General features: G+C 46.4%; 1 protein-coding gene across 3 annotated transcripts; it reads left to right on the top strand.

The window, feature by feature from the left end:
* The first annotated feature begins 6 nt into the window (after positions 1–6).
* LY9 (lymphocyte antigen 9) lies at positions 7–22,697 on the top strand. 3 transcript variants are annotated; one of them, XM_047703977.1, is made up of 10 exons: positions 7–332; positions 4,508–4,837; positions 9,989–10,264; positions 10,772–11,101; positions 12,313–12,582; positions 14,008–14,106; positions 15,042–15,095; positions 18,573–18,853; positions 19,225–19,296; positions 22,187–22,697. In XM_047703977.1, exons 1-10 carry the CDS (start codon positions 209–211, stop codon positions 22,253–22,255), a joined length of 1,905 nt encoding a protein of 634 aa, XP_047559933.1. In that variant the 5' UTR covers positions 7–208; the 3' UTR covers positions 22,256–22,697. The 3 variants fall into 3 exon arrangements, with proteins under 3 accessions (XP_047559933.1, XP_047559935.1, XP_047559936.1); XM_047703979.1 differs by lacking the exon at positions 12,313–12,582; XM_047703980.1 differs by lacking the exons at positions 12,313–12,582; positions 14,008–14,106; positions 15,042–15,095.
* The last annotated feature ends 981 nt before the right edge of the window (positions 22,698–23,678 follow it).

The following is a 23,678-nucleotide window of genomic DNA, read 5'->3' as shown; positions in this document are numbered from 1 at the left end:
ACGAGAAGAGGCCGTTACGGGGCACCTGGCTGGCTCAGTGGGTAGAGCGAGCTACTCTTGATCTTGGGACGGCTGCGCAGCCCGAGCGAGTGGGAGGAGTCTGTGGTGCCAGTTACGAACAGCGCTTGCCCAACCAGAGGCACGCGCACACACAGGAGTCTGTGGCAAGTGCTTCCTCTTTCAGCCGGAGATCCAAAAACAAATCATCATGGCAGGCCCAAAGCAACACCCGGATGACTCGGCTCTACAGTCCTTCCCCAGTAAACCACAGAAGACCAAGACACACATGTTCTTTCCCTTTCTCTGGACCCATCTCCTCTTCCTGCCAGTGGGTAAGTCCCCATCATGGCCACTGCCCCTCACTGGCGGTGTTCCTGTGGGGCTGGTCACATTGTTCACTGGAGTTCTTATTGGTAAAATCTGGAAACTCCTCTCCTTGTGATAGTTCGTCTGTGGGTTCCACATTATTCTTGTGTGTGTGTGTGAGCATGTGCGTGTGTGAACATGTACGCGTGTTAGCGTGTACGTGCGTGAGCATTGCGTGTGTGAACATGTACGTGTGTTAGTGTGTACATGTGTGAGCGTGTGGTGTGAGCACGAGTGTGTGTGAACGTGTGCATGTGTGAGCGTTACGTGTGTGAGCGTGTGGTGTGAGCATGTGAGTGTGTGAACGTGTGCGTGTGTGAGCGTGTACGTGTGTGAGCGTGTGGTGTGAGCATGTGCGTGTGTGAGTGTGTACGTGTGTGAGCGTGTGGTGTGAGCATGTGCATGTGTGAACATGTACGCATGTGAGTGTGTACGTGTATGAGCGTGTGGTGTGAACATGTGCATGTGTGAGCGTGTACATGTGTGGGCGTGTGTGTGTGTGTGTGTGTGTGTGAGCATGTGCATGTGTCAGCCTGTGCATAGTCACTCACCTGAGTAGGTGACGTTCTAGCCCCTGTCTCAAATAACTCTCAAATAACTATGTTCCTCTCACTCTGACATTTTCCCGCTGAGGAATGCTGAGTGATGAGTTTGTTTCCTGTACAATGTGGATAAAATCCATAGAGAGATACATGAAAATTCTGGCAACAAGCCACCCCCTTTTCTAGGGACATATTGAACTGCTGGAACTTCTTTCTACATCTGCCATGTTTGTCATATATCCCAAATTGGGGGCTTCCCTTGCGGTCTGGAGATGGTCTCGTGGCCCTGAGCTGGGTGGTTTCTCTCCAAATGTCCTTTTCTCCCCACATCCTACCTCCCCGTCAAGGCCCAAGTCCTGCTATTTTCTGGAAACATCTCTCAGCAGCATGGCCAACGGGCAGAACTGACTCAATACCCCAGGGAGGGTCTCAGCCCCCTGGGACAGTGACCTCTACTGTCCCTCTGGGAATACTATTTTCCTCAGGACCTTGGAGGATAGCACAGTTAGCCTAGGGATCTGAGCACAGAGGGGGTGGAGAGGTGGGCAGTGAGGGGAGCTCTAGAAAACCTCCCAGATGCATGCTTGGGGGCAGGGCCTAGACTCTGGGGTTGGGTTCCAATCTAATCTCTTTTCACTTTGCATCTCATCTTTGCTCGCCATAAAAACATTACAAGCATCATGGTTCCTTGTAGTCACACCCAACTCTTGGGGTGCTACCTGGCTCTGTTGGATAAACCGGAAGTTCACCATCTAATGTCACTCAAGCCTCAGATGACCAACAAGTAAATTTCAAGGTAAAGAGGCATCTCCCTCTGTCTAGCTCCACTGATTGGGGATGACCTCAAACTTCACTGTCTTGGTCTAGCAGGGAGTTTCTCTGATGCTTTTGTGTCTCCAGGGAATGGTTTCAGGAACTTAGGAGGCAGTAGGATGAAAAGTTCTTCCACTTCAGTATGTCAAGGAGCAAGAATGTCCTGTCCCCTTTTTTGGGGAGCAAGAATGTCCTGTCCCCTTTTTTGGGGAGCAAGAATGTCCTGTCCCCTTTTTTGGGGAGCAAGAATTCCTGTCCCCTTCAAGGTCCTTTTAGCTGGACTAAGAACCAAGTTGACATGAGACAGATTAACAGGAAAAAAAATCAAATTTAATGACATGTATATGAGGAGTCCACACAGACAAGGAAATTCCAAAGACCCTCAGGCAAAATGAGGCATCTGCGTCATCCCAGACTAAGGAGAAGGGGGCAGGGGTCTGGGACCTCAGAGGGAAGGAGGGTAGTTCACAGGGCAATGCAGAGAAGAGCAGATGTACGGTAATTAGAGGTTTGCCCTGCCGTGCAGAAGGGTCACTCAGATAAAATTCATCTCTGCTAGTAACCCTTATTCTGGGGAAGACCCCCCAGTTAAGATTCTTCTGTGTAGTTAAGGGAAAGGCAAAAGTTTCTCTGGAGCCCACGAGGTCTTGATTGCCTTCAGTTTGGAATAATCTTCATGCCAAAGGGGCCCACCTCAGGGTAGCCCATCCTCTGCCCCTACAAATATCAGAAACTTTTGAAATTAAATCTTTGCTCCATTGTTTCCTAGCTGTGTGAGCCTCTGTTTCTTAAACATAGAATGTGATTAGTAAGACATATCATGCAAGACTCTCTTGTAGATGAAAAATGTTATCTGTAAGCAAGCACTTGGCATGCAGTTGGGAGAAGTCGATTGTTATAATAATCACTAAATGCACTATTTGGAAACTATTGAAGGTGGGGAAGCCAAATTCAGTCATCACAATCATTGAACACCCTTTTATTATTTGCCAAATGGGTAGTTCAAAATAAGATGGCTGATGCCTGGGACTCCTGTCACTGCACTGGGAGTCACGGAGCATTGTAGCATTGTTTGCTGCAACAGTAGCAGGATTCGACACACGAACCACATCTCTCTTCTCCTGCTGACAGTCTGTACGCCTTGCTTTGATGTGAGGAGACACGGGTGCGTCATATGTGCCCAGCCAAGACTCGGGCCCTTCTGGGCTCCTGGGATGGAGGGTGGTCAGAGCTCTCGGCCTCCACCTTCCGGGACATCATGTACAAGGAATCTGGGCTCTGCAGCTGACAAACCTGTCATCTAAACAAGTGGCTAAAACTCCCAAAATTTTAGCTCCTTTTCTGTAAACATGAGCTAATTCAGGTAATTTTGAGGACTGAATGAGGTCACTTCTACACAGTGCTAGTTGTCGTAGAAATCATGAACAGTCTTTCAGAGGCGAAGAGCTCTCTTTCGGGTAACTTCAAACCAGCATCACACGAACCCAGTTTCTGCTTTCTGACTGCCCCTAGAATCTACCTGAACTGACCTAGACTAAGTTGTCCAAGGTCCCTAGCCCTGCATCCTCCTAGCTACCTCCCTACAAGGTCCAAGTGCTTGGCTGATACGGGTAGAGAATCATGTCCCGGTCCCCAGCCCTGCACCAGTCTGCACCAATCTAGGGTCTCATCTGAGTACCTGCGTAACTCTGTACACTCTGGGCCTTCAGAGCACACCTCAGCCCTCTTTCCATCCCTCCAGGCTGTGCTTCAGATTTTCCTTTCTCTCCAACATTTTCTACTTACTTTTAAAGCAGATTCCTGGAGTAATCTGGGTCCTGAACCCATCTGATTTGATCTGGAATTTTCAGAGGACTCTCCAGAGCCTCAGAAGCTCTTGAATCTGGGAATAGACACTGGGGCCCCCAGCAGACACTCACAGGGCCCCTGCAAGGAAATGAGCCGCCTGGGACCGTGCTGGGCCTATGGAAGCCATGGTAACAATGTATATCAGGGATCTGGGTCTTTCCCTAGATGAGGAAATCAGGAGCAGAATCCATGCTACTTAACTATTCCCAACCCCAAACCTTGTTCCTAAGGACAGACCAGATTTCCCTGGCCAAGACAAAGCCAGTCTGAGATCCCCTGGACAATGAGGGAAAGGAAGAGTGAGATAGAGATGAGAAATGGTCCTTTTGTGGCCGACGTTTTATTATGAAAATTCTTGGACACAGAGAAAACTTGAAAGAATTTTGCACTAACACTCACATGCTTCCCACCCTGGTTCTACCATTACTTTCACTTCACTTGCCATTTCCCACAACTTTCCATCTATCCACCCTACTAGCCATCCATAAACCCATCTCATTTTTTAAAATATGCTCCCTTTTTACTTGTTTTGTTCTTTACGATTTACAGCAACCTATTTTTATTCCATCTCTACCATATCCTTAAAGGAAGATAGTATAGGTGTGAACATTTCTGTCTTATAGATGAGTAAACTGATTCTCAGAGAAATTCAAAAACTCACCCAAAGTCACCAGCCTAATTTCCACATTGGGATAGAAAACTAGAAAGTCTGTTTTACTGATCTTGTAGATGTGTTTATAAGACAGAGTGTTTTTTAAGTGAGGGAATGAAGGAATGATTCTGCTGGGCAATGAGCCTAGAGAAAGAAGAGCAGGAATTTCATTTCATTTCTCAACATCTGTCATTTATTCCCAGTATGTTTTTATAGAATGAATGAAAGAAGGCTGACTCGAGGAGTCCAGCTGCTTCTTCTCCAAGTCCCTCTTCTGTCTCTGCAGGTCTAGGAGCCTCTGAAAAGGGCTCAACCCCAGCAGTGGTGCCCGGGATTCTAGGGGGTTTGGTGATTTTCCCCCTGAACATCTCAGTAGACACAGAGTTTGAGAATGTCGCCTGGAGTGGTCCCCAAGGCACTCTTGCTTTCGCAACTGCAGAAAAACAGATTTTCATCACAGCCAAAAGCTACCAGGACCGACTAAACATCAGCTGGGACAGTTACTCCTTGCGTCTCAGCAACCTGACTTTGGAAGATGCTGGACCCTACAAAGCCCAGATAAACCGGAAGACTTCTGCAGTCACCACTGACAAGGCATTTATACTACACGTCTATGGTGAGTTCCAGAGAGTTTCCATGGGTTTTAATATTTTTGTTTGTTTGTTTGTTTGTTTAAGATTTTATGTGTTTATTTTGAGAAGGAGACGGGCAGAGGGAGAGAGAGACTCTGAGCGGACTCCATGAAGGACTCACTTTTATGAACCCAAATCATGACCTGAGCTGGACTCAGCCAGATGTTCAACCGGCTAAGCCACCCAGGCACCCCGATCCTTTATTTTTTTTTAAAGATGTATTTGTTTGTTTGTTGAGAAAGAGAGAGAGAGAGAAAGAGAGAGGCAGAGAGAAAGCACACATGGGGGGAGGGGCAGAGGGAGAGGAACAAGCAGGGTCCCCGCTGATCACAGAGCTGGACATGGGCTCAGCCCCAGGACCCTGAGATCATGACCTGAGGCAAAGGCAGTAGCTTAACCCGCTGAGCCACCCAGGTGCCCCCTAATCTTTTATTTTTAAAAGCAGATTTTTTTCTTCCTAGGTGACTCTCTCTCTAGGACAAATAGGACCACCATGTTGGTCCTTTTCATGCAGTTCCATAAATACAATGTCAGAGTGAAAACACAGCCCAAATATGTTTAAGACCGTTTGTGTTCTCTTTTCTGCAACTCTGTTAGTACCCTTTACCCGTCTGTACTCGCTAGCTTGCTGGGTTTGCCATAACAATATACCACTGCCTGGGTGGCTTAAACCACGGAAGCTTATTTTCACAGTTTTGGAGAGTGGAAGCCCGAGATGAGGGTGTCAGCAGGCTGGGTTTCTTCTGAGACCTTGCTACTAGGCTTGCAGATAGCTACCTGTTTTGATATGTCCTTGTATGGCCATCCCTCTGTTTGTGTCCTCTATGTCCTAATCTCCTCTTCTTATAAGGACACCAGTCATTTTGGATTAGGGGCCATTCTCATGACCTCGTTTTAACTTAATGGCCTCTATCTCCAAATACAGTCCTATATCCAAATAAAATCATGTTCTGAGGTACCAGGAATTAGGGCTTCAAGATATGAACTCTGGAAGGACACAGTTCAGCCTATGGCACCATTTTTCTATCAGGTAGTTTGACCTTTTTTATTGATTTGTTGAGTGCTCTGCATATGTTAAAGAAATGGAATACTTTGCAGGGAATAGAAATAGAATGAGTGAGCTCCATATGTACCAAGCTGCAGCAATTTCTAAGTCACATTGTTAATGTTTTAATTCCAGCACCGTGAATGCACAGTGCTATGTTAATTTCACGTGTGCCATAGGGTGATTCCACACTTCCGTACGTCACCCGCTGCATGATAAGTGTGCTCTTAATCCCCTCCCTGAGTTCACCCATCCCCTACTCGCCCTCCGGCAACCATCAGTGTGTTCTCTGTTGTTAAGAATCTGTTTTTTGGTTTGTGTTTTTTTCCTTTGTTCATTTTATTTCTTAAATCCCACATATGAGTGAAATTATATGGTTTTTGTCTTTCTCTGACTGATTTCACTTAGCAAAATACTCTCTAGAACCCTCCATGGTGTTACAAATGACAAGACTCCATTCCTTTCGTGGGGCGCCTGGGTGGCTCAGTTGTTTAGCATCTACCTTCGGCTCAGGTCATGATCCCAGGGTCCTGGGATTGAGCCCCACATCGGGCTCCCTGCTCGGCCTGCTTCACCCTCTCCCACTCCCCCTGCTTGTGTTCCCTCTCTTGCTGTCTCTCTCTCTGTGTCAAATAAATAAACAAATCTTTTAAAAAAATGATTTCATTCCTTCTTATGGCTGACTAATACTCATATATATATGGTATATGTATGTATGTATGTGTGTGTGCATATATATATATATATATATATATATATATATATATATATATCTTCTTTATCCTTTCATCTATCTATAGACACTTGGGCTGCTTCCGTAATTTGGCTATTGAAAATAATGCTGTTATGAACACAAGGGTGCATGTATCTTTTCAAATTAGTGTTTTCGTATTCTTTGCGTAAATACCCAGTACTGGAATTTTCTGTTTCTTTATGATTCAGTTTGGGGAAGGTATATGTTTCTAGGAATTTATCCATTTCCTCTAGATCCTCCAATTTGTGGGCATATAATTTTTCATAATATTCTTTATAATCCTGTGTATTTCTGTTGTGTGAGTTATTGTTTCTCCTCTTTCATTTCTGATTTTGTTTATTTTAGTCTTTCTCTCTCTCTCTCTCCTCCTCCTTTCTCCCCCCATAGACTCGCTAAAGGTTTATCAATATTGTTGATATTTTCTTTCTTTAAAAAAAATATTTATTTGTTTATTTATTGGCGAGACAGAGAGACAGCACAAGCAGGGGGAACCACAGAAGGAGAGGGAGAAGCAGGCCCCCTGCTAAGCAACGAGCCTGATGTGGGCCTCAATCCCAAGACCCTGGGCCCAAGGCAGACCCTTAACTGGCTGAGCATTGGACCTGATGAATCTAACAGATATATTCAGAACATTTCATCCTAAAACAACAGAATACACATTCTTTTCAAATGCACATGGAACATTCTTCAGAGTAGGTCACATACTAGGACACTAAACAAGTCTCAACAAGTTCAAAAAGATCAAAGTCATACCATGCATCTTTTCTGACAACAACGGTATGCAACTAGAAATCAATCACAAGAAAACATTTGCAAAGAACACAGATACGTGGAGGTTACATAACATGCTACTAAACAATGAATGGGTCAACCAAGAAGTCAAAGAGGAAATCAAATGTACATGGAGACAAATGAAAACAGAACGGTCCAAAATCTTTGGGATGCGGCAAAAGCTGTTCTAAGAAGGAAGTTTATAGCAATATAGGCCTACCTCAAGAAGCAAGAAAACTCAAATAAAGGACCTAAAGGAGCTAGAAAAAGAAGAACGAACAAAACACAAAACCAGTAGAAGGAAGGAATAGTCGATATTAGAGCAGAAATAAATTAAAGAGAAGCTTAAAAACCAACAGAACAGATCAATGGAACCAGGATCTGGTTCTTTGAAAAGATCAATGAGGTGCCTGGGTGGCTCGGTCCGTTAAGGGCTATTTGTGCTTGTGTTGTTAGTGGGCCAGTCTAGGGCTGCCTGGGCTTGAGCTGAGTCAGAGCAGGCATTTGCCAGAGATGCAATAGCACTGAATTACAGGGTGATTTCCTTGTTTTGTTCCCTGAGATGCTTTCCTGGTGCGCAGGGCCTGCCCTCAGACCAGATGTTGGCCCCAAACCCATTGCTGTGGCCATGTTGGAGTGTGTGTGTGTGTGTGTGTGTGTGTGATCTTCCCTTCCCCCTGGGACAGGGGTCACTTTGGAGTGGTGCTGGCCCCTGCTGGCGCTGCTTGCACACTGTCAGGTTTGAGGCACTACTTTGGATGGGCTCTGGCTGGGAGCACACTGGACAGGTCAGGACCACAGGAGAACTCAGGGGCAAGCTGGGCAGTGTTATCAAGCTTGCTTCTCCCCCTCCAAGCGGGCTGCAGGAGCGGACCTGTAGCAAATGGGACCCAGGCAAGCTGGGTTGCAGGGGGCAAATCTGCAGAAGCAGGGACTGGGTGGAGGGCAAGGTGTCTGGTGTTAGCAAGGTATGTGCAAGTCTGCGGTGGGAGCGGGCCTGCAAAGGAGGCATGACAGGGAGGAGCATGTCTACAGGAGAATGCAGGGGTCGGGTGAGCTGTTAGCAAGTTAGGTGTTGCATGTTGGCACTGTACTGGTTCCCATAGGTGTCCATGTGTCTAGGCAAGGCGGGGTGGGGCGGGGGAAGGAAATTATGTCCTCTAGCTCCTTTGTTCCTGGAGAAGCCTGCCCGTGATCTCTGCCCCTCCAGAACATGCTCTGAGATTAGTAAACAAGTCTCCTTCCCACATATTCCAGGTGATTTTCAAACTGCTGCTACTGTCCTGGGGGGCAGGGGGCGTGCTGTTTGTTGTGCTGCCTCTTTACAGCCAGGGATGCAGTTTCCTTTCCCCCTCCCAGAGCCCAGCCAGCCCATTTTTAAAGTTCCAGGTGTTAAGCCCCCGCTGATTGTAAGAACTCACAAAATCAGGCCCCTCTGGTTTTCCAAACCAAATGTGATGAGGATTCCTCTTCCTTGTGTGAGAGTGTTTCTGTCCCTCCTCTGCACCCACACTATCCCTCCGTCCTGTGGACGGTCCTGTGATCCCGTAAGTTCCCAACTGTGCCTCTGCCTTTCTTACCCTCTTTGCGGTGACCTCTTCTATACATTTAGCTGTGTCAGCGATAGTTCCGCCTGTCTTCAGGGCATTTTCTGGGTTATTCACATGGATGTGGGTGTTATCCAGTTGTATCCATGGGACAACCGAGCTTAGGGTCCTTCTACTCTGCCGTCTTCCCCAGAAAGCCAACATATAATTAAATTTTTAAAGGCTTCAGGACAGTGTGTGTGTATATAACAGTAATATGTAGTATATATAATAGCAATATATAGTATACATATTCTATATATAGTATACTATCATGTATGTGTCTATATCTAGAACATTTCTAGAAAAATCAACAGGAAGTTCATAGCATAAGTCCTGGGGAGAGGAAACAAGTAGTGGGACCAAGAAAGCTCGCTTCTAAACTATGCACACTTTTTTGTATCCTTTCAATTTTATGTATTATCAATTCCCCCCAAAAATCACACTTAAACACACACACACACACAGTAGACAGAGGAAATGGAACAAAAGGGAAAGAAAGGACCAGGAAGAAGGTCTGAAAGCACAATGGTCATAAATTCCGACCAAAAGGCAAAAGCAACTCAAATTCCAGAGGCAGAGCTCCCTGCTGCACAGCGTTTGGGGCTGACTCATTTATGCATTTATTCACCGAACATTCCAGAGAGACTTTCACAGACGGGCCAGTCAGGTGTTAGTATTTGGGCACAGGCATTGGCCCTGTCCTGAAGGAGTTCATGTACTGATGGGGAGAGAGAGGAGTAATCAGACTGGTGTCACGTTGAGTCATGGAGGTAACACTCTTTGGGGATTTACGGGGGTGTAGAAGAGGGGCACTCAGTCCAGGCTGCGGGGGAAACTGAGAAAACTTCCCCTGGAACAGGTACTCTGGCTTCTTCCTTCTGTCCCTGGGTCTTCTATCATCACCACTCTCTTCTCTCAGCTGTGTCCTGCTGCTGAAGGGGTCTGAGTAATCTCCTTGTTGCTGTTGTCCCTACAGAGCAGGTGCCGGAGCCTCAAGTCATCGTGAAGTCTGTGAACATGTCCGACAGTGGCTCCTGCAACATTACCTTGATTTGCTCTGTGGAGAGGGCGTGGACAAGTGTTCTGTACAGCTGGACCCTGCAGGACACCCAGGCTTCTGAATCGCAGGAGGGCTCCACTGTCACCATCCGCCGGACACTGTGTGACCCAGACCTGCCATACACCTGCACAGCCAGGAACCCGGTCAGCCAGAGCACCTCCAGCCCCATCCATGCCCGGCAGTTCTGTATAGGTACAGGCTCTACTTGGGCCCTCCAGGGGATTTCAGAGATGGTCTGAGCAGCCACGGAGTCTAAACCGCCAGGGTTCTGGCAGGACACAGGTGGAGTGGGGATGAAGACAGGCTTGAAGAACTCTTGTTCTCCACCCTCCGGGGTCTGAGAGAGACTGGCAGGGCACTTGGGAACTCCCAGGGAACTCTGAAACTCTAAAGATAGAGCAAGGGAAGAGAAGGGGAGGGAATATGGATGAAGAGATCTAATTTGTTCTTTATTTAGTTGGAGGTATCCCCTGCGGTCTCCTCAGAAGGACAGGGAGGGTAAGGGAGGCCTGAGTATGCAAAAGGCAGAGCCAGGTGTATATCTGTCCCTGACAAGTGTCCGGCAGGGATGCCTTGTCAGAGGAAGGGAAAGGGGGTGTGGGCAGGAGAGCTTCTGGGGCTTCAGTCTCCTTCAGGCAGGCTGAGGGTTTAGGGAAGAGAGCCAATGACTGAAGCCCAATGTCTCATCTCTGACTGCAGCTCCAGAAGCCTCCGGAGGAGACTCAATGGGGGAGACAGTGGTGGGGATCCTGGGGGAGTCAGTCACCCTGCCCCTAACACTCTCAGCCCGTCACTCTGGAGAGAAGGTCATCTGGATGTTTAACACGTCTATTATCAGCAAAGAGCGGAAAGCAGCAGCAACAGCTGATCCATTCGTGAAGTTCAAGGATGCCAGTAAGAACTCTAGCCAAGACTACTCCTTGATGATTGGCCGGCTGAAGATGGAGAACGCTGGCCACTACCATGCCTACGTGTGCTCCCAGGCCTCCGGAGTCATCAGCACAAAACACATCACACTGCGCGTCTATGGTGAGTTTCTGAGCAGAATACTCATCCTTACGTTCCTCCCCTGGGATGTTTCTCCTTCCTCTTTGCTCCTTTCCCTGCCTCCCCAAATACCTCAGGTCACTAGCACAGCTTTTGAGCCCAGACCAGTCAACTCACAGGAGGCAAAACTTCCAGCCAGCAGCCAGGCAAGAACTACCTGCCAAGTCCCCCTTCTGCTAAGCTTGCAGTTGGCCTCGGCCACCCAACCTGCAGTGCTTGTCCCTGTCCTCCTGCATTGCTTGTCAGGTGAATCTCAGAGCTCTTCGACCCTCATTTTTATAGAAGACTATCCTTTTGGATAAGGGCACAGCAGGCTGGAGTGGACTCAGAGAAGACTGAGGAGAAAGGCTTTAGTATCCAAAGACCCTCTGACCCCCAAGAGGGATGGCTGCTTGGCTCTCCCGAGTGTGAGGGACAGAACTTGCAGTCTTTCTCCTCAGGCTTGGGCCTTGCAGGAGCTTGGCTTGACAGCTGAGTTTACATTTGCCACCTGCTTCAGCTGTATCACCCAGACGTGGTCATCACATCCCCTGCCTGGGTTTGTTGGTGTCTAAGTATCTGTGGAGACTCACGGGGCATGGTCCTGTTAGAATATGCTGGAAGTCAGCTAGTCCGCATCTGTAGCATGCCATGACTCAACTATTAAAAAAAAGAGAAAGAAGATTAAGTGAAAATAATAATAAATTAGGAATAACTAGTGCCAGTGTTATATTTCTTTTAAAATCGCTAACATTTATTGAGCACTAACTCTATGTCAGAGCGGCACTCAGCTCTTCACACTTTATCTCCTGAGTAAAGAACGTTGATGATGGAACCTCAACAGGTAAGCCTTCAAGTCCTCAGAGCGCATGAGACGTTGTACCTACCTGTGTTGACGGGTTTGCTGGTTCTTCACAGGGTACCCTATGGAGTGATGTGATGTCTTTCTTTTTCTAGTTTTCGTTTTGACTCCTTTGTTTAACATCTGAGCATCAAAGGCCCATAGTGGTGAAGGGTTGTGTCTGAGATTCCATGGCTGCCACGAGAAAGGCCAGGTGCATTCCAAAATGCCTGTGACTCCTGGAGGCACTTTCTCAGCCCTAACGTGGTGCCAACACCCAACTTCAGGAGCATGTTCTGAATGAGTGAAGACGTGGTGACTGCCCAGCAGGCAGGCCTGACTCCACATTAGGTCTGTCTTTCTCCTCACACAGGGAGATTGAAGAAGCCAAAAATTACCTGGCATCCTGGGCTTGCTAAGGATGGTATCTGCAGGGTCAGCCTGACATGCTCAGTGGAGGACAGTGGACACAACGTGACATACAGATGGGCCCCCCTACAAAAAGGAAACTTCGAGTCCCAAGAGGGACCTCACCTCAATGTCTCTTGGACACGTGGTGAAAATCACCCCAACATCACATGCATCGCCAGCAACCCTGTCAGCAGCAGCTCCCAGCAGTTTCTTCCTGGCGACATCTGTCCAGGTTACCGTTTATCTCTGCTCAGCCAGACTTTAGGGACTGGGACGTTGGTATCCAAGTGTTCGTAGTCTGAGTGGTTCTTTATGAAATGCAGTGAGAGTGTGTGGACGAGAGTGCTTCAGAGTAGGACATTCCAGCAGAAATATAATGGGATCCCTCATGTCATTCACACTTTCTAATAGCCACATTAGATAAAGTCAAAAGAAGCAAGTAAAACTAACCTTAATAATATGTTTTATTTAACCCACTAAATCCAAAATATCACCATTTTGGATTATATTCAATACAATTACCATTGAGATAACTTACATTTCTTGTTGTACTAAGCTTCTGAAATCTAGTATGGATTTTGCACTAAAGGCACATCTCAGTTCAGATGACAAATTTCCATGGGAAGTACTCCATCTGTATTCAGATTTCATAAAAGTGACAGTTGAAAAAAATAGCTTTACATATCCAAGTTGTTCCAAACCTACTTACTGTTTTTCAATAAGAAATTAAATCGCCGATTTCGATTTCAATTTCAATTTTTTAAAAATTAAATAAAATAAACAATTTAGTTCTTCAGTCATACTGGCCACATTCCAAGGGCTTATAGCATGGGTTGTGGCTACCATACATGGACAGCACAGTGTCAGAAGTTAGTGGAGATGAGTTTATTGAAATGGATGGCTGAAGGAAGGCAGACCATGAAGGAACACGGACTGTGAGTGGAAGCTAGAAAGGAAGCCCTAGGGTCTCTCCCTAGATGCCAGGCACTATTCTAGGACCATGCGCATTTTAACACAATTAACTTCACAATAATCCTACACAGCAAATACTCTTACTATCCTCCATTACATGAAGACAGTGAGACTCAGAAAGGATTAGGGACTTGCTCAATGTCACACAACAAAAGCATGAGTGGAACCCTGAGTTCTGTGCTCTGTTCTGTTCTAGAAGGAAGTAGAATAAGAAAGGTTTACCTGGGATGTGATAATGCTAGGTCAGGCTGGCAGATGGATTTAGAGCCCTATGAAGTGGAAATCATGACTCTGTCTCGAGCCTAGAACTGCCCTTACACCATTTACAGAGAGGAGCAGTATAGTGTGATAGATAAGGGCATCTTAGGTAGAACCAGGCAGCCTACATTCAAATCCTGTCTAAGTATTTAAAACTCTGTGACACTGGGCAAGGCATATATCTCTCTACCTAGGGACAGTGTCTACCTTAAGCACTGCTATAATTTCTAGCCCAGAACAATGCCTACTCATTAAATAGTTGTAGAATGAATGAATGAAAAGGAATATTTTCTGTGATAGCATGAGATTTTAAGAGGCCATTATGCTTTTTTTTTTTTATTTTAAGATGGCCATTATGCTTTGTCCATTGCTTGTCCCAATCTCCTTGTCATTATTTGTATTAATGTCATTCATTTCCTCTTCAAAGGGCCTGAAAGGAACACAGAGCTTTACACTGGACTCTTGATAGCCAGCATCCTGCTCTTTGGGATCTTCATCTGGTACATTTGGAAGCGAAAAATACCATGTGGGTTTCTGAGATCATTGGCACGTGCCAGCACCAGACCATATCCCTGGGACCTTCGGAGGCTTGTCTGCCCTCTCCTGGTCCTCTCCTACCCCCATTTTCCCAAAACTTCATTTCTTCTCCTCCTGATGTGGGAGAGGGCTGTTAGTTGGGACTCTAAATTTAGTTACAAATCGCTGAAGCCGAACTCAAACTATCTTTAAAGGGGGGGAGGGTGCAGGAGGTGTGATTTATTATTTTGGGACTCACATAATCAATCTTTGGGGAAGAAAGGGAAGGAACTGACCTTAGGGACAAATGTTACCAGAGACTTAAAAATCAGGGCCCTCCATCTCTCACCCTTACTTTTCTCTTTGAGCTGAGGGGCAGGGATGGGGATGGGCTGTGCCACAACACGGTAGTTGGTAGCTCCAGACTCGTATCTACTAAGAGATATGCCACCAGGAAGAGAAAAAAGATGTCTCCCTCCAACTCCAACTTGAAAGATCTCTGATTGGTGCAGCCTTGGCTCATGTGACCATTGATTGGACCAACCACTGTGGCCAGCGGGATTAGCTATTATGATTGGCAGCTCCCTTGGAATTTCATATTGCAGGGGAAATGGAAGAGTTCCCCGAAAGAGCACATTGGGTAGAACACGTAAGATCCCTGTAGCAATTCCTGCAAGACAGCAAACCAACCTGAGAAGTGGCCACCACAGAGGGGACAGAGGGATGGCAGGAGGCTCCAGGACCCTCTCTTCATTTGAAAATGACCCTGGGACTCTGGTCACCCTGTCCTGTGGGTTCCTACTCATGTCAGGGTTCACCCCCTCCCTAGAGCGTTTTTCTTGTCTTTGTCTCTGGAAATCTCTCCCCGTCTCCTTTGTCACTTAGAATCACACGTCTCTCTCCAAACAGACCTATTGCTAAGTCTTCTCTACCTTGGTTTGTCAGGTTCAGACCCAGCCTCCAGCTCCAGCTCCACTGAAACCCCAGCAGACGCACCAGGTAATATCACCAATGACACGGGCTGTGGGGTCCCTGGGCCAGATGGAAGCTCCAAAGCCTGACAATTTATTCAGTGTGATCTGTCAATCTGCAACACGGGGCATCACCCAGGAGCTTATTAGAAATTCCAGTTTGGGGCACCACCCCAGATACCGAACTCTAGTCTGCATCTCAAGGTGAATCATACGCTTATTAAAGTTCAAGAAGTTATGTGGCTTGGAGAAGGAAAGTTTGGGGAACAGAAATCAGAGCCAGGACAGACTCCAGAAAGATGATAACCAGAGATAGGGGAGGCAGCCTGGCCTCTGGGATCTGTAAGGTTCCTCCGGCATTATCGTCATTTAAATGTGGGCTCCGATGAGGATAGAGTTATTTTCCTCACTCCAAGAGTGGAGGAACAAAGGCCAGATAGAATGGTAAAATTTGCGGTAGGAGCAAAACTAAAACCTATTTAAAATTAAAACCCATGAAATTGCATAGAACACCTATTGCTCAAGAACATCCCTGAGACAGTGGTTTTCCAATTTTTAAAAAAGCTAAGGAATGCTTTCTTCGAACAAAATACTGTGCAACACCCCAATAGCACAAAGTATGCAAAAGTGGAATTGTCCTGATGGGTGTTGGAGTGGTGAGATGAGATGCCTGTGTCTTACCACCCCCGCTTCCCATGTCTCAGTATCCTCCATTACCACCCTGAACTCTAAGCTCTGGAATTCTGAGGAATTCCTGAACTCCTCCCACTGGGACAAACCCTGCTATTAAAAAACAAACAAACAGGGGCCCCTGGGTGGCTCAGTGGGTTAAGCCGCTGCCTTCGGCTCAGGTCATGATCTCAGGGTCCTGGGATGGAGTCCTGCATCAGGCTCTCTGCTCAGCGGGGAGCCTGCTTCCCTCTCTCTCTCTCTCTCCCTCTGCCTGCCTCTCTGCCTACTTGTGATCTCTCTGTGTCAAATAAATAAATAAAATCTTAAAAAAATTAAAAATAAACAAACAAACAAAACCATGTAACCTCTCATGGAAGAGATCCCCCGAAGAGATGGAACACAAAGAGGGGTTGGGTGGGATGCTGGCAGCTCAAGGTCCAACAGTGTGGGCCTTTAGGATGGGAAAACGTTACCAAGAGAAAGGGACCAAGAAGTAGGAATGACGGTAAGGGTGGAGGTTCTCACCAGCTCTTTCCTCACAACCTGGGGGAAGACCCTGGTCTCCCCCAGCCTGTGCCATTGTACCTTGGTGCTCTGGGCACAGGAGAAGAAATAAGGAAGTGTTGGGAACACCACTGCCATCCCTGATCTTCCTCCCTCCCCAGCACCTTTCCTCAGCTCCCAAGGTCTGCTTCTCTAACCTTCCTAGCATCTCTTCAAAGTCTCCTCTTCTTGGGGCGCCCGGGTGGCTCAGTTGTTAGGTGTCTGCCTTCAGCCCGGGCCCTGATTCTGGGTCCGGGATGAAGTCCCATGTTGGGCTCCTGCTCTGTGAGGAGCCTGCTTCTCTCTCCCACTCCCCCCGCTTATGTTCCCTCTCTGGCTGTCTCGCTGCCTGTCAAATAAATAAAATCTATTTTTAAAAAGGGAGGGAGGAAGGAAGGAAGGAATCAAAGTCTCCTCTTCTCTAGATCTTTTGTCATTACCAAGGTTCATTGTGTCACAGTTTTTCTGTTTACTGAATAGGGCTTTTTAACTGAAAAATCGTATTTTCTCATGGTATATGATTAAATCTCCTTCCCAATCCCAATCTCCTGGTCTCTCTCCCCAGAGACTTTCATCGCTAAGATGCATTTCTAAATCTTTTTGGGGTCTTTAATGCATTTATGGGCATTAAATAGATTTGTGCGTATGTGTTTGTGTATATGTGTGTGTGTAGGTGCCTTTCTTTTAATTACACATATGGGAGCAATCTATAGCATTTTCCTGAACCTGGCTTTTTTTAACTTAACAGAATGCCCTAGTAATACTGACATATGTAAGACTGATTCCTCTTTATTCCATCCTACAGATGTACCTTAATTTACTTAACCAATCCTCATTAACGGACATTCCCATTCCTTATTATTTCTTCCCTAAAAGTATAACAGTTTCCTAACTGGCCATTCCTTCCCCAGGGTTTCTCTTTTCTATCCCTTCGGCTCACTACGTTGCAAAGCTCAACTCTGACTGCTCTAAAGCCATCAATGGCTCCTCATGGCCTTTGTTTGTTATTCAAAAGTCAATAAAACCTAGGGGCCAAGTGTGTGTGTTCTGAAGTCAGGCAGTCCTGTGTTTGAATCTTGATTCTGCTCATAAGTGATGTTGGGCAATTCAATCTCTATGCATCGGTTTCCTTACCTTGCAAAATAAGTGCGCCCAGTTCTTAGAGTTGCTGTGAGTACTGAGTGGGTCAGTGCCAACACTGTGCACTCAAGAGGTGGTAATTACTCTTATATTCTCATTCACTCTTTAGCCAGACCACCCTTTACCTACTTTTTTCCTATGCAAATTTTGAGTATTAGTTTTGAGTATTAGTTAAGAACATCAGGGACAAGGTTTCCAGCATTCAGATCCTGACCCTACCACTTATTCAGGAAAATATTTAACCTTTATGTGCTACAGTTTCCTCATCTGCAAAAAATAAATGTAGTTTTTGTTTCATGGGATTTCATGCAGACTGAATACATTTAGGATGGAGAAGTATTTAGGATGGTGTCTGATACATATGAGGCACTTGGTACGTGTGAACCATTATTATTCTACACTCAGACCAAATAGTCCACTTGATGTGTCCCCAAAGGCAGCTAAACATGCACCTGGTGTACCAACGAATTGCTCAATTACAGGCGCCCACTCTGATTGTCTTACACCCAGTCCATTGCACCTGTTAAATATTTTGAATACCTTAATCATACTGCTTCTTCAACCAACGACAGCCTGTCACTCATCAAAATCCCAGCCCTCCATCAAGGCCCACCTCAATCCCACCAACTTCCTGAGTTCTTCTCTGCTTCCTAACCCAAGACCAAGTCCTCACCTTTTCCTGACACTTGTCACATCACCCTTGCCAGAGCTGGGCTTGCATTCATTGATCTCTGTATGGTTCTGACCCCCTGCTGGACAGTGTCCTCCTTCAAGAGCAGGTCTAATGGGCTCTTTGTGTTTTCCCAGACCACACATTGTGGCACTCAGGGTGGCTTAGCCAGCAGAGCCAGTTCTGCTCACAGAGCATTGCTAAGTCCATCCCGTGTCACCCTCCATGAATATTTACCCAAGAGAAATGAGGGAATACCTGAAAGGAGGAAGGAAGGGAGAGTAGAACAGAGTCCCCTGGGGGGGACACACGACAACCTCTCTTCCAGCTCCTTAGGCCTCACCTGGAGTAGAGATCAGAGCAGGTCGGATCCTTGCACAAAACAAGAAAGAGGTAGGGGCTGGCACACTTTCTAACCAAGCCACACAATGTGTTCAAAACTCACTACTGGCCACACACTGTGCGATATGCTCTCCCAAGGGTGTCAGAAGCTGGACACTTTCTCTGAGACTGTCAAGCAACGGCATAGGCCCGCCTCCGACAGCAGCTCTGAGAGCAGTGAAACAAAGGAGAAGGACCGGGAGAGGACTGGCATACCCAAGGCTGGAAGGCACCATGAGTATGACTTGCTCACTCAGGAGGACACTGGATCCGACTCATCATCTGAGGGGCAAGAAGAGTATGATCTTGTCACTCCGAAAAGCATGGTGCCTGCACCTGAGGACAACACAGTGTATATGCAAGTAGTCCTGAACTTGCAGGTGAGCCCTTTGGATCAGTACACCTTCCCTCCTCCTCCACTTCTAGAACCATCCAATAACTGGGATGACTAGCCCCTCCAACTGGGGGCCAGAATTAGCAGCACATGGGAAGATAGTTGTGTCTCTATCCATGTTTACCAAACCTTGGGGTCCCTTGGAGTGAAGGTGCTCATCCTCAGCTCCCAATCTTGGGCCATTGATAAGGGAGGTGTGAGCAACCAGAGCACTTCCCCCACTGCACGGAGGCAACCACCACCCTCTGTATGAAACCTAAACCTGGTGGGGTATCCCCTCTCCTTAAGGGCTGAACGTGAAACTCTGGAAAGTTCTTATCTGGTGATTATGGATACTCTGATGTTGGTCTATTACAGGGAAATACCCCAGTTCCTGAGCGGAAAGAGAGTTCAGCCACAGTCTACAGCTGTGTACAGATACTGCAGAAGGTGAGAACAATTTTCTCTGTATCCCAGGGTTCCTAAAGCAAGGAACCATTGTGCAGAGCATTTTAACTGAAAGTCCTAGATCCCCATGGCAAAGGAGCTTAAGTTCTCTCCACCACGTATCCCCCTGACACACTCCATGGTCAACAGAAATGCTTAAACAAATATTTCTGATTCACATCTGTTTGGCCAAAGGCTGAATGTTTCTAATTGATTTAATAATGTTTTGTATTGATTATTCTTAACACTGACCAGAATGAGAAGCTGTAAAAATGCTGCATGATCTATGTATATTTCCAAATTTACTTCCAACGCCATCTTAATCCACCAGTATGGCAATTTCCCAAAACAACTGGAAATTAGCCAATAGTCCAATGTCAAGATTTTTTGGAAAATGTGCTATTAACTATAACACATTGGTTTTATTGTGATGTTGAAAGGTCCTTTAATGGTAGAATTTACCATTAAATAATAATAAGAACTAACTTTCACATCAACTTTATAAAACATGGACAAACCAAGTTTATAAAACATGGACAAACATATTCTCATGTGATCCCTAGGACACCTCTACAAATGTGTTATCGTCTACATTTTCTAGCAAAAGAAGCTGAGATTCGCAGAAGCTAAGTTTGCCTAAGGTCACACAGACAGTAGTTGGACTTTCAGTATTAAAAACCAGAAAGAAGGGTGCCTGGGTACCTCAGTCAATTAAGTGTCTGCCTCCAGCTCAGGTCATGATCCCAGGGTTCTGGGATTGAACCCCACATCGGGATCCCTTCTCAGTGGGGAATCTGCTCCTACCTCTCCCTCTACTGCTCCCTCTGCTGTGCTCTCTCTCTCTGTGTCAAATAAATAAATAAAATCTTTTAAAAATATAAAAATACAGGGTGCCTGGGTGGCTCAGTCAGTTAAGCATCTGCCTTTGGCTCAGGTCATGATCTCAGGGTCCTGGGACTGAGCCACACACTGGGGTCCCTGCTCAGCTGGGGAGTCTGCTTCTCCCTCCCTCTCTCCTTCTTCCCCCTGACCCAGCTCATGCTTTCTCTCTCTCTCAAATAAAATATTTTTAAAACAATACATATATATAAGTAAAAAGTAAAAACCACAAAGAGCTTTAAAATAATCCTGAATAACCTTAACCAATTAACCTTGACCTGAATCCAGCTGCCTGCTCCGCTTTCACTTCCCTGAAAAGATTGGGTTCATATATACTTTTTGTTTTCAAATATCCCCCAAAATTCCTTCCCTGTTTTCCTCCTTGTTTTAACATGCTCAAAAAAAATTTTTTTTAAAGATTTATTTGCTTATTTTGCGGGAGGAGGGTGCAGAGGGAGAGAGAGAATCTTAAGCAGACTCCCCGCTGAGCGCAGAACCAGACACAGAGCCCTTTCTCACGACCCTGAGATCATGACCCGAGCCAAAATCAAGTCAGACGCTCAACGGACTGAGCCACCCAGGCACCCCCAAACAAGATTTTAATAAAAAAGAAAAACTCAAAGGTTTTCAGTCATGCTACTTCTCTGTGATTGATGCATCAACCAATAGATATTTATTGAACATCTTGTGTTTGTCTAGAACTAGGCTAGATGCTATGGGATTTAGATAAGGTGAAGGCACTATCCTTAACCTTGAAGACATGTTATCTTATCTGGCTGTCAGTGGAAGAGGTACGGAGAAGATTCAATCACCTAGAAGGGAAATGAAAACACTCTACATACTACTTGTGAGGTGTGCCATTCCCAAGGGTTTTCCAGACTTTGGAAGTGGGAGATACCACCACACTGAGGTAGACAGGAAAGCCTTCATGAAAAAAAAATAACTTGTGTTGGACCTTCAAATGTGGATAGGACTTGCTCAGTAAGCATCTGTGCAGATATGCTGCTCCATTCAGCCATCGTCTACCTCCTGTCCTGCCTTGTGGAAGATCGCCTATGCTTAGCCAACAAAGTACTTCACCTATGGCTTTGAGACCTCATCTGTACGTTACACTATACTCCCAAAGCTGCTTTCTACTCCAACCTGGCCCTTTGTGTTTGGGCCACTACTGGTCTATCTTAAAGTCATGGACATCATCCCTACTCTGAGTTTCAGAATGGCCTTGAGTCACCACTGGTCTGGTGGGTCCTGCATGGTTCCCACACCACCCCAGGGACTCCCTCACTCACAACCTAAGTGGACAGGAGCACGTTTCCTCAGCTGGGGTCTTGACAGAATTTACCCTTTGCCTTCAGAATTTTCAGGACCACCAGTCTTGACTCTGGGTCTCCTGAGGCTGTCATTGCCCACTTGGTCAGGAACTTCTCAAACCTGCCTGAGCCATTACTTTCTGACACATGTCTCTGCATGGTATCTCAAAGGTTTATGCCGTTCCCAAGCTGTTCCTGACACCTGGCCACCCCTCCTCTGTATCAGCTCACGCCTCACCTGCTCCTTGGGGCCTTCCCTGAACCGAGAGTCAGAACCCTGGGAACATGAAGTCTGAGAGTCTGAACCATTACTTTACGGCATAACCTCTACCACCTGGAATGTCTTTCTCTAGATGTTTGTCTTGCTTCTCCAGCCAGGGCAGAGACTGAGCTCATTAGACAGTAGCTTCTTGAGAGCAAGACCTTTTATTGCCATTTTTATATCCCCTCAACGTGCTGCACTAAACTGCCCTCTATCTGCCTTACAGAAAGCCTTGCCAACTTCCCAGTGGGAGGTTCCCCAGAAATGCCTGCAGTCAGCTTGATGGACTGTTCTATCCCAAGGCCAGTCCATATGACCTGACTCTTACAGCATGGACCAGTCTTAGCCTGGCCTGACCTTCCTCTCTCAGCAGCACAGGGCCGAGGAAACCCGGGCTTCCCGGGCTTTGTTAACCATATGCTTTGTGTCTTTTGGCTCACAGGTGGTGCCATCACCACAACAGAATGATCCTGAGTCTTCTGAAATCCCTACCTATGAAAATTTCACCTGAAAAGAAAAGCAGCTGCTGCTTCTCTCCTTGTAGTTGGAAAATCTCCTGGAAAGTGTAAGGCCTGGAGCTCTTATAGACAGAAGCACTTCAGAACTGCCTTCAGTGTTTCCAAGATACCTGAATTTGACGCGCCCCCTTCCCTCCATCCCTGTGACTTCCCAAATCTATGAATAGATCAGACACAGGCTCTGTCTTGGAGTCCCCGGCCTTCAAGAAGTCTCTGCTCTGTCCGTCCCCTTGTGTGCTTCTACAGTTTGGAGGCACTGACTCAGGACTCTGCCACGACTGGTCCAGTGTTGTTGAAAGGACCCTGGACCTTCACACCATCTTCTAAACAGCTGCTAAAATGAATCCAATGGATATTCTCACTCATGGACACAAAGACCCATGTAAAATCATGTCCACTGTCTTTTTAAATAAAAGGACAAACAACTTAAATGTCCATTTAGTAAGAATGTGGTTAAATGTGTGATAGTGAACCCATGCGACAGCAAGCCCTGCCACTTTTGTAAAGAAAGGGAAGACCAGGGAGGCCTGGGGGGCCCAGTGGTTAAGTGTCTGCCTTCAAGCTAGGGTGTTGACCTGGGAGCCTGCTTCTCCCTCTTCCTCTGCCGTTCCCGCTGCTTGTGTTCTCTCTCACTCTCTCTGTCAAATAAACGAATTAAATCTTAGAAAGAAAGAGAGAGAGAGAGATTGGAAGGAAGGAAGGAAGGAAGGAGAAGGGAAGGGAAGGGAAGGGAAGGGAAGGGAAGGGAAGCGAAGGGAAGGAAGGAAGAAAGGAAAGGAAGAAGGAAGGAAGGAGGAAGGAAAGAAGGAAGGGAGGGAGGGAGGGAGAGAGGAAGGACCAGTATGTGCTCATATGGAATACAGTCTAAGGACAAAGAAGTAGCCCAGGACAGTATGTATCACATGCTACCGGTTAGATAAAGAAGAAGTGTGTATCTACATGCTTGAATAGTTGTACAAAAGTTCCGAAAGGAAATACGAAATACTTATCAGTGGCTGCCTCCAGGGAGTGAACTGGGTTGTTGTTTTTACTGCATACTTCTTTGTACTGTGGATTTCTGTTTTTAATCACATATGTGTATCACTCTTTTGATATATTTTTAAGTGCTTAAAATGCCTCTTCCATATAAGCTTCCCATATTTACCTCAAAGAACTTCTCCTTTCATTGTCAGGTCTGGATGCAGAACAGCCATAGCATTTCTCCTTTCCCCCCAGTTATGGCTCAGCCCTATCCCCCTGCCTGTAAGTTGCACTACCTTGACTTACATTCATGACACTGTAGGGTACGTTTGTGTCACGTGCACCTAGAAGCCCACATATGTCCTTAATTTGTGCTTCTGCTGTTGTGCTCTCCTGCATGTGTCCTGTGGAGTCTGTATGCTTTCTGTGTCCTGCAGTGGGTCCTCCCAGGGACCA

Source organism: Lutra lutra, chromosome 15, assembly GCF_902655055.1.
Source record: "Lutra lutra chromosome 15, mLutLut1.2, whole genome shotgun sequence".
Classification (NCBI taxonomy): domain Eukaryota; kingdom Metazoa; phylum Chordata; class Mammalia; order Carnivora; family Mustelidae; genus Lutra; species Lutra lutra.
Note: the sequence above shows the minus strand (reverse complement) of the source record. Positions and strands in the feature narration are given on the sequence as shown.